Below are 10,871 nucleotides of genomic sequence, written 5' to 3' on the forward strand. Positions count from 1 at the left end.
CTATAACGAATACTCACAGTAACGAATATTTCACGGTGCACAACGTACACCACTCGCAATCAGCTGAACGGGAACAACTACATACGGTTTCGGTTTTGGGTTGCGGAATATGGACTCGTCCGTCGTTTAGGGTACCGGGTACGTTTCTGTAGTTTGTCTTTGTTAAGGGTACATGTCTGTATACAGAAACGTACCTGGTGTACATATCTGTAGTACCTGTGCCGGCAACGACCCCTTCAGCTCTAGCTCAGGTTCTGAAGCTCCATCCTCACTGGGGTTCCCTTTCAATTTGATAGGAATTGTTTGTTTCTATTAAAGTTTTATATGTCCATAGACTGAGTGTAAGTCTACTTCCGAACCTGAATCATACTTCCTGTAAATGAATCTGTCTCGTTTCCGATTGACGATCCTTGGATTCCGTAGAATCACCCCGTTTTAAAGCAATATTTCAGAATGTACCTATTTTTCCTAGTATGAACGATTTTTATATAAACACCTACTGTTTTATCTTCGCAAGGCTATTTCAAAATATATCTACCACAGTTCGGTCCATTACGGGCTATCCAATCCGTTCTATAACGAGGGGATCGTTTGACGTAATAAAGAGAAGATAACTCTGTCAGGCTTTTCTAAAACATGGCGGACGCGGTAAGCTGACGAAAGTTGTGGAATTACGACTTCGAGGTAAATTGTGATATTTATTTGATAACATTTGATGTACTCTTGAAACGTAGTTGTTGTGGTGGTGTTTATTTCTTTTGTCTTTTCTTCAAAATTATTGATAAGTATTCGCAACGTCAAATCGACCGAAATGTTACCATGGCCACAAATCCGGTGCCATAACAGTACACACTATTGGTGACATTGTCAGACTTTATTCTTGACTAGGTTAGTGAAAACAGAAGACTGGAGCAGAACACGTTAGACACCACCGCAAGATTACTGTTGCATACGTAAATTCTATTTAGGTATACACTATCGTACTCTTGTCATTGATTATCAGTGTTGCAATGGGATATGAAATTGATATTGGTTTCGAAATAATGAGTTTCACAATGACAATACTGCTTGTTCTGTACACTGTGTCAGACTAATTGTCTTAACTCCAACATTAGGAAATGTGATGACAGTCAACTTTACTCCTCTCTGAAGGTAATAGTGTGGGTTACGTGGCTTAATTTGTATTTTCAAACGTGTAAGGGACCGTTCATAATTTATGGCAAGGTGGGGGTGATGATTTTTATTTTTTATGGAGAAGCATGTACAATGTGAATGACCCCCCCAACCCCCTCCTAAATTTTATGGACAAAGTAAGTGACCCCCCTGCATGTCCCCTAAATGCATAGTTTCAAAATTGATGACACCACACACCACACCCCCACCTCCCCAGAACAAAATGAGTGACACCCCCTTAAAATAAAAATCATCATTGTACCCCCAACCCCCAGCCATAAATTATGAACGGCTCAAATAAACACAAATATGTTAACTAACACCCAATTGTTTGAGATAATTGAGGTGAGATAGAAGTGAGTCTGTTTGCAAGTCACAGATTGCCACATTGACATCTTCCCTTTTATTGAAATGTATGTGTGACAATGCTTTATTTCTCAGCGATTGTTTTCTTGTTTGTTTTTTTGTTTGTTTTGGTTTGTCTGCATTCTGAAGAACAAGTCTAGTATCGTAATATCTAATTAGCAGAGCTTAGTCTAGCTCAAATGGGCAAAATATTTTTAAAGCATTTCACAGTGCATGTTATTTCAGACCACTACCTACAGTAGACTCAAAATCTTTTGGTACAGACAGTATCATATGACAGGAATCCGAAGGTTTGAGCACAAATTAAGCATGTTGATATCTTATATCTGTTGCCCTACTGCTGTGTCCCAGCTCTTAATACAAATCTGGTTTCAGATTTCAGACTTTTCTCAATGTGATCAGTACTCATTTGTTCTTTTCTCCTCAGACACATCCACCCCGCAAGTTATCAGGACCTACTATGAAAAAGTCGACGTCAGGTGTTCATGCAGACATGAAATACAATCTATCTCTCTGTGGCAGCGGCTTTCTCGGGATATATCACCTGGGGGTGGCCTCGTGTTTGGTCAACCATGGGCAGACTCTTCTCTCAAAAGTCGACACCATTGCCGGGGCATCAGCAGGATCACTGACAGCCGCCATTCTTGTTATTTCAAAAGATAAAGTGCCAGTATGTACCACAGTTGATTCGTATTGTACTCAAACCCATTTTGGGTATAGAAGCAGGGGTGGAAATAACCCATTGCCCGACGTCCGAGTCCAGTGTTTTTTTATGTTGGGCAAGCAAATTTGTATATCACACTGTATCAGTGTCCAGTTGACTTTCCAACATTAATTATGTTGTTTATTTAAAAATTCAACAAGAAAATGGCCAGTTTAGTGGAAAAATTATCAGGGCAAGTGATTTTACATGTGCCACTGTACCGGAGTACACTAGCAATTTTTAAGTTATTTCCACCCCTGAGAAGTGGGAAATTACTGCGGTATATTTTGTGTCCATATTGGGAGATTGGTTTATGCTGGTATTATTGCTGATATGATATGTTGGTGCCTCAACATTAAAGGTACCATACTATGCCAGGGTTTGAAGTTAACCATGAAAGTTCATGGTCTGTATCATTACCCTAATTATTTTGGAATGTTTCAAATCATATTTACATTCGATAGCAAGAACCCCCAAACACTGAAAATTCCTACATGCCGTACATTATGAATTCAAAGATTTTGAGTACTGTAGGTAAGAACACTATATGTACCCCCACCCTTTAAGATTTTGATCTTACCCAATGTTGAAATCTTAATCAAAGCCGCCTACAACCATACTATGATGGGTATTCTGGTGATTTGTTTGAAACAAGTATATCCTGGAAAGTCCATGTTCATTTTAGAGACTAGATGTGTTAATCTAGGTGATTGTAAGATTGATTGTAGATGCCTACTATTGATTGTAAGAAAGAAGTAGACGATGATTGTTATTATTCCTTGCTGGGAATTCTCTCTGATTCCAGACCAATTGCTCAAAGAAGGAAAATTGTCAACCAAATATACATGTATTTGAGGAATGTTCATACTTTTTTTAAACTAAGAGAAATGTTAACTTTGAATCTTTATGTTGTGTTCAGTTATGTAAACTAGAGTTATAACCTCTCCCTTTTTATTGTGCAGCTATCACTCAGTGAAGTACAAGCCACAACAAATTGTATTATCTTACCTCACTCATAAATGTTGTTTTCTGTTTGGCTGAGCCAATCATTATCAATGTACCCCACTTACAAGCGAGTAACATTTTCTATGTTATCCGCTCATAATGCTAAACTGTGGGAATTTGTTTGGTACTTCGTGTTAGTAGTGTTTGGACTGTTGCCTAACTCCGGTACTCCTTATTATGATCCAATACCCATGCTTCAAACAGCTCAAAATTATCATTGAGGTGTTCGGTAAGATAAATGCCTTGTTCATTGGTCCCTCGGGGCCCATGGTTTGATGTACCCTCGATAATGTTAAATAGGCCTGTTTTGGAACTATTAATGTGATACACGCCCATGAGTGTGATAAATTAGTTAAAAACTTCATCTGCTAACTTGCAGCTATGCAGCTACATGTCTACAAACAGGTGGTGACATATACCAGTCATATATTTCCTGGTCAAATTGTTAACCCTTTAGTTCCATGATTACTAGTACTAATACTAGCTGCTCTAATCATGATGATATACTTGTTACTTACCTTTTCCTGTGCATCCTCATCATTGTCATCGCTTCCATCGGCAGGAATCTGTCGAATTCACGAAGAACCTGGCGAAGGAGATCCGGTCGAAGCCATTTGGGGTGCTGACCCCACGCTACAGCCTCCTGAAGACTGTGGAGAAGTTCCTGGAGAGGACGCTGCCACAGGACGCCCACAAGACCGCATCAGGGAAACTGTTCATCTCACTCACCAATGTGGACACGAAGAAGAACGAGATCATGTCCACGTTTGACAGCAGGGATGAACTCATCAAGGTACTGGTTCTTGTCAGAGTGAGTGAGTGAGAGAGTTCAACGCCACTCTGTACAGTATTTCAGTCATATCATGGCGTTTGCTTATGGAGGTAAACCTTAAGCTATTGAGGTATTAGACTTCTTTGAAAACACAAGATGGGTTAAGTGGTGGCGAACCTCAAAACTTGAACAGAAGCCACTCACAGTCACAGGTTTCTCACTCAAAGGACACAACTCTCATCAGCCTGATTGTGATGCGGGCGGTTGGGTAGCCTAGTAGTTAAGGCGTTTGCTCGTCACGCCGAAGACCCAGGTTCGATTCCCCACATGGGCACAATGTGTGAAGTCCATTTCTGGTGTCCCCCGCTGTGATATTGCTGGAATATTGCTAAAAGCAGCGTAAAACTAAACTCACTCACTCACTCACTGATTGTGATGCCTTAGACACTTGTCCCACGGTTTCCACATGTGCTCACAATGATCAGGATAAGGAACTAAAAGCATTATTTATATCATGAACAATATCTCTCACAGTCATGATAATGAACGTGTAAAATCAGTCACATAATGTAGGCTGAATTGTTCATTTGCTTGTCTGATGATGATGCAGTTGTTAAGCCACAATGTAGAGTTGTCTCCCCTAGCTGTACACGTTTTTTGCTATTTTTATCTTGAATCCAGGATTAAGAGTGAGTGAGTGAGTTTAGTTTGACGCTGCACTTAGCAATATTCGAGAGATTATGAGTATGTATGTGAATACATTGCCCATACTTTTCTCTTCATCGTTTTTAGGCATTAACCATCATTTCATTCTGCATAAGGTCCCATATATACCTGTTAATAGTGGGTTAGAAATCACTATACAGGATTTACAGTGACGATAATGGGTGAGGTGAGGTGAAATTGGATTTAGTGTTATTTCGCACATATGACGACGTGCATGCGTGTGTATGTGTGGTTGCTTGTATTAGCCCAGACTTAAGCTGGTTTTACAGTGCTAGCTCACTGAGATACCATGCGGCAGTTAGCTCACTCAGGTGACTCGAGCAGACCTGTCCTTATTGATGCTGAGTGCTAAGCAGGAACCAGCAAGTACTATATTTTAATGTCTTTAGGTATGACATGGTCGGGGATCGTACCCACGACTTTCCGCTCTCCGGGCAGACCCTCGAACCACTACACCACGGAGGCGGTTGTGAAGATAACGACTTGTCAAGACATTTTATTACATCGGCTTTTGTGTTAGCTGCTATATCTATGTGACCTTGTAACTAGCAAAGGATGATGTGTTCCTGCCTGGCGCTAGGTATTAAGTTAATGACACATGGACTCACCTTCTTGAAGAGTCTACCCGTGAAGGTCCGGGTTAGAATATTGATCTTCAGTAACCCATGCTTGTCGTAAGAGGCAACTAACGGGGTCGGGTGGTCAGACTCGCTGACTTGGTTGATACATGTCATCGGTTCCCAGTTGCGCAGTTCGATGCTCATGCTCTTGATCACTGGATTGTCTGGTCCAGTCACGATTATTTACAGACCTATAAACCTGTAAACCTATTTACAGAACATAGGCGATTAGGTGCCTGACTCTGAGGATGTGGGTTCGAATCCCGGATGGGACTCAACCCAACAATAGTACTAGAATCTGTACTTTACTAAGAAAATGTAATCCCAAATATAACATATGTTATATTTACATATAGCTGGAATATAGCTGGAATATTGCTGAGTGCGGCGTAAAACTAAACTCAATCACTCACTCCTTGAAGAGTCATGGTGGGATATTCACGTTACACATGTATGTCTACTCAAAGATAATAGTTTGCTCCCCAGCACCAGTAACATGTGTTTTCACAAAAGTGGAACTGTAACCATGACAATGAGTATATTTGTATTTCCAGGCCCTGATTGCTAGTAGCTATATCCCCGGATATGCAGGACTTAAGCCCCCCAAGATCAAGGGGCATGTGAGTAGCATTGAATGTTTGGTGTCATAGGTTGAATGTGTAGCCTCATGTGTTGAATGTGTAGCATCATGTGTTGAATGTGTAGCATCATGTGTTGAATGTAGTAACATGTGTTGAAGCATCTCATTGTTGAATGTGTAGCATCTCATTGTTGAATGTCTAGCATCTCATTGTTGAATGTGTAGCATCTCATTGTTGAATGTCTAGCATCTCATTGTTGAATGTCTAGCATCTCATTGTTGAATGTCTAGCATCTCATTGTTGAATGTCTAGCATCATTGTTGAATGTCTAGCTCATTGTTGAATGTGTAGCATCATGTGTTGAATGTCTAGCATCTCACGTTGAATGTCTAGCATCTCATTGTTGAATGTCTAGCATCTCATTGTTGAATGTGTAGCATCATGTGAATGTGTAGCATCATGTGTTGAATGTGTAGCATCTCATTGTTGAATGTCTAGTGTTGAATGTCTAGCATCTCATTGTTGAATAGCATCATTGTTGAATGTCTAGCATCTCATTGAATGTCTAGATTGTTGTCTAGCATCTCATTGTTGAATGTTAGATGTGTAGCATCTCATGTGTTGAATGTGTAGCATCTCATTGTTGAATGTGTAGCATCATGTGTTGAATGTGTAGCATCTCCCATTGAATGTCTAGCATCTCATTGTTGAATGTGTAGCATCTCATTGTTGAATGTCTAGCATCTCACGTTGAATATGTCACACTGAAGACTGGGGTTCAATTCCTCACATGGGTACAGTGTGTGAAGCCCATTTCTGGTGTCACTTGCTCATGTTGAATGTCTACCAGCTCATGTTGAATGTCCAGCATCTCATGTTGAATGTGTAGTATCTCAGGTTGAATGTGTAGCATTTAAGGTTGAATGTGTAGCATATCATGTTGAATTATGTTTGCTCATTGTGCTTGATAAACAAGTTCCAGACATTTTGCAAATGTTGTGCAAATGTTGTTCTGACCATTGCGCGTTATACTTCTCCACAGAATGAATCAGTCAGTAATCATAAGAGCACTTCATGTCAAACAAGTCATGTAGTAAAACTAGCCAGTAAATTACTCATACAACAGGTTCGATACTATTGTCTGTTACCATGGTGACACAACGTAATGCTTCTCCCTTACAGAGATACATCGATGGTGGTGTCACCAACAACCTCCCATCTCTCCGTGGCACAGCAAGGAACATCACCGTGTCACCATTTTCGGGTCGTCAAGACATCTGCCCCCATGACAAGGCGGGGAAGGGAATGTTCTTCCGTCACAGTAAACAAGACTTTCAAGTGAACTTCAACAACCTTGTGCGTGTCACACATGCTTTGTTTCCCCCAAAACAGAAAACCCTGGCACAGTATTTTGAAATGGGAGAGAGGGATGCAAGTCGGTTTCTGAGAAGAGAAGGTTTGTACGACGCTCCCAAACCTCAGCCAGTCTACAAGAAGGTCACTCAATATGAGTCTACTGTATAATGGCCTGTTATCTTGTCATGTATTTTTACAGATTTCTTCTCAAGGTAACAAGCAGTGTAAGGCACAGAAGTAGGTTCTGCAGACTAAGGAGTTACCTCCCCTTCCTAAGCCAGGATCTGCCAGTCAGAGGTTTTATGACATATAAGCAACAACTGAGATATTAACATCCTGCTTGTCATCACCGGAGTATGTATAGCTTTGGGGGTTCCTCCCACTTTGTGCCAGGAATCACAAACAAATGCACCTGCTCTCTGTACAGTGCTGAGCTGCTACAGACATGGTAACAATGTCTTCAGTTTCTGTTACGATAGTTGTGAAATGTAACAATATTTCTGGTCACAGATCCTCATTTGCATTCAAAGTTAGTCTCATTGATAGTCATAATGACTAGAATACTGAAAGGGACCATCCATTTTATTTGTGTTGGTGAGGAGGGGAAAACTGTTTTGAGAACAATCTGTTTGTTTCCCAGATGTACCCAAGAAACTATCTGTTTTCTGAGCACCATCAAACAATCTGTTTATTTTTATTATTAATACAAAAGTTTCATCAATTTCGTATCATCAACACAATAAACTAATGATATTGGGTATATTTCTGGACAAACAACTCATTTAAATAATCTTCTGACCCCCCAAGCAATGAAATGGATGTTCCTGCATTAGAGTAAACATAAAACATGCCTGTGATTACAATGTTTAAAAAAAGGATTGTTTTCCAACTCAAACATATCTCTGTCTGGACTTCTTTAGAGATCAAAAATGACATTCATTGTTAAACAATGTTATCATAGTGAAACAGAAACCTGGAACTTTGCTCTATAGCCAGAAATCAAATCAACTATAGTTACGAACAACACCTGGAATATATCCTGGTGGTATGTGTAAAGGGGGACAACTTTGTAAATATATCTCACAGTGTTGTAACTGTGTGTTGTAAATATGTACAAGTAACTGTGTGTTGTAAATATGAAAAAAGGACACAAATAAGCCAGTCACAGTGATGCTTCATATCTTCATCTACGTCCATTTGTCTGTTGTCTTTTTCTTGATAGCGAGACTGATCAAGGAGTAAATGTAAAATCCGTTGTATTCATCGGAACATGTTATTTATACCATGGTATTTCATTATCTGTTATGTTTCTATGGAAACGGTGGTCTATGCGGGTACATGAGCGTGAACAATGACAGAAAGATTTTGAAACAATGTTATTGTTTATGTTGAATGTGATGTTGCAGTTTGAATATTTCTTGCTGGTGTCAACAATCAGTATAAATGGTAATGATTCTAGGATGTGTCAGTGCCTTGAGATATTACTCCAAATACTAGTCAGCGGTAGGAGGATATTGTTGACTGGAATTAAGTTAGATATATAACTCATTTTGTAACTTTTCAATAAATTGTTCCTCGTATTGATATTCCCAGGGAACAGTGAAGAACAAAAAGCTAAATATGTCCCAACAGATTTCTCATTTTCACTAACTGTTAAAGATTTTAAGCAGCTGTGTCATCTTTTGTTGCAATCGTTTATGTTATTAAATATTAGGAAGGGTGTATTTGATTAAAACTTAAGAGGACCTAAATTTCATACCTTCAAATTGAATTTTTAAAAGTAGATTCTGATGATGAATTTCACCTCGCTGGCTCAATGATGCCGTTCATCTTCTACAGCATGTGTTCATCATTGAATAATAGCACAATTTGTGTTCATCATTGAATAATAGCACAATTTGTGTTCATGATTAAACAATGGCACAGTTTGTGTTCACCGTTGTAGAACTTTTCGTTTGATATTAGATGTCATAGAAATGTTCATCTGTGTGTTCAGCTTTCAGCAGGAATCCTGCAGTTTATTCCTAAGATATTATTTTGTATATTTCTGCTGTTTTGACATTTGACTTTGTGGAGGGAGTTGGTATTCTAAACATTTGTCTTATATGTTTTCTTTATAATTGCAAGTGGAAATAGAAGCACGTTCGAAGAAAGTACATGATTGTCAAGTATTTATTAAAGCTTTTAGTGTTGACGGGCTTTATTGTATACTAGAGGTGTGACGATACAGAAATTTCACGATACGATACGTATCGATAGCTTGGAGCGATACGATACGATTTGATGCATATCACGATATGCTGTCTTTAGTTGTTTTCTTTAAAAAAGTATATTTTAGTAGCTAGTACCAGTGTAAATTTTGACATAACCGTCAATTTCTGGTGAAAATTAACAACTTTAAGGTCAAGGATACATATCACAATACGAAAAAATGTATCGATATAATTATCGCCAGATAAAGTATCACGATTATCGATACTGCGATATATCATCACAGCTCTATTGTATACATAATAAATGTTCAATATCTGTATTTTTATAAAATAAACACTGTTTTATTTGGCAACACTCATTGAACAAACAGCTAAAATGGACATGGTATTAATTTATTGGGATATGCCGGCATATGATACTTTAAGCTTTTGCAGCTTGGGCAGATTGTGTATCTTTGCCTGGGTCAGGACCCCGAAATGCACAGACAGTAGTTTATACCTCAGGGATGTGCTCAATTTGTATGACATATTCATCTTGGTAACTATGGCAACACCAAAGATATTTATTCATTAATGCAGACATGACTTTTTTTGAAGAACATTTCACTAATATTTTCCTATTAAAGTTTTCAACCTTTTCAACATGGAATTCTGACATGACACTTGGCTTTGTCTTGGGGGCAATGACAGCTTTGAGAGTAGTCTCCCTTTATGACCTTCACATTGAAGAGCATTATAAAAAGGGGAGTAACTGCTAATCTGATTACATCTTTGTTTTGCTGGGCCAAGGAAGAGAAGGGTACTTTGATCATGTTTTTGACAATGTTTCGCTCTCATTGATAACAAAGTCCCTTGACTCGAGACATGCAGAAATTCTGTTGCTAAGTTGTACTGATGTCAAAACCAAACTGTTTGTCTGTTAGCCACATAGTTCAAATAATTTTGCTACAGATATTTTACGTACCGGTACCTTTACTGTAGTGATGAATTAACTATCAGTTTACATGTCTTCATCTTTACAGCAACCTGCACACATAGGATCCAGGGATTCATCTATGATTTTAGACTGTGTACTTGTGGCTGGATAATTTCTGCAATAAGACTTGCATGTTCTTGCATTCAGACCTATATTGTAAGTTCATGTTAAACTGAATCTGGATATCTGTAATATCTCAACCCACTTTACAAACTTTACATTTACCCTGACTTACGATAATCAATTACAAGGGTACTTACAGGAAGTATTAGAATCTTGTTGGGTGTTGAAATGGTGTGATGTACTGATCAAAACTTTAATTGCCTGGCCTAAATATCTCTTGTCAAGAATTTAGCACAATAAACACTACTATGTTTCAT

General features: G+C 38.8%; 1 protein-coding gene across 1 annotated transcript; it reads left to right on the forward strand.

The window, feature by feature from the left end:
- Nucleotides 1–612: 612 nt before the first annotated feature.
- Nucleotides 613–7,847, forward strand: LOC124262196 (patatin-like phospholipase domain-containing protein 4). Its single transcript, XM_046696652.1, has 5 exons — nucleotides 613–684; nucleotides 1,967–2,209; nucleotides 3,810–4,040; nucleotides 5,920–5,985; nucleotides 7,129–7,847. Exons 2-5 carry the CDS (start codon nucleotides 2,000–2,002, stop codon nucleotides 7,468–7,470), a joined length of 849 nt encoding a protein of 282 aa, XP_046552608.1. The 5' UTR covers nucleotides 613–684; nucleotides 1,967–1,999; the 3' UTR covers nucleotides 7,471–7,847.
- The last annotated feature ends 3,024 nt before the right edge of the window (nucleotides 7,848–10,871 follow it).

Source organism: Haliotis rubra, unplaced genomic scaffold (genome assembly GCF_003918875.1).
Source record: "Haliotis rubra isolate DU_JTF1 unplaced genomic scaffold, ASM391887v1 Scf827, whole genome shotgun sequence".
Classification (NCBI taxonomy): Eukaryota; Metazoa; Mollusca; class Gastropoda; order Lepetellida; family Haliotidae; genus Haliotis; species Haliotis rubra.

Coding starts and splice junctions, on each gene's coding strand:
- LOC124262196 (XM_046696652.1), top strand. CDS start 2,000: ATGAAAAAGTCGACGTCAGGTGTTCATGCAGACATGAAATACAATCTA. Junction 2,210..3,809: donor TTTCAAAAGATAAAGTGCCA/GTATGTACCACA, acceptor TTCCATCGGCAG/GAATCTGTCGAATTCACGAA. Junction 5,986..7,128: donor CCCCCAAGATCAAGGGGCAT/GTGAGTAGCATT, acceptor TCTCCCTTACAG/AGATACATCGATGGTGGTGT.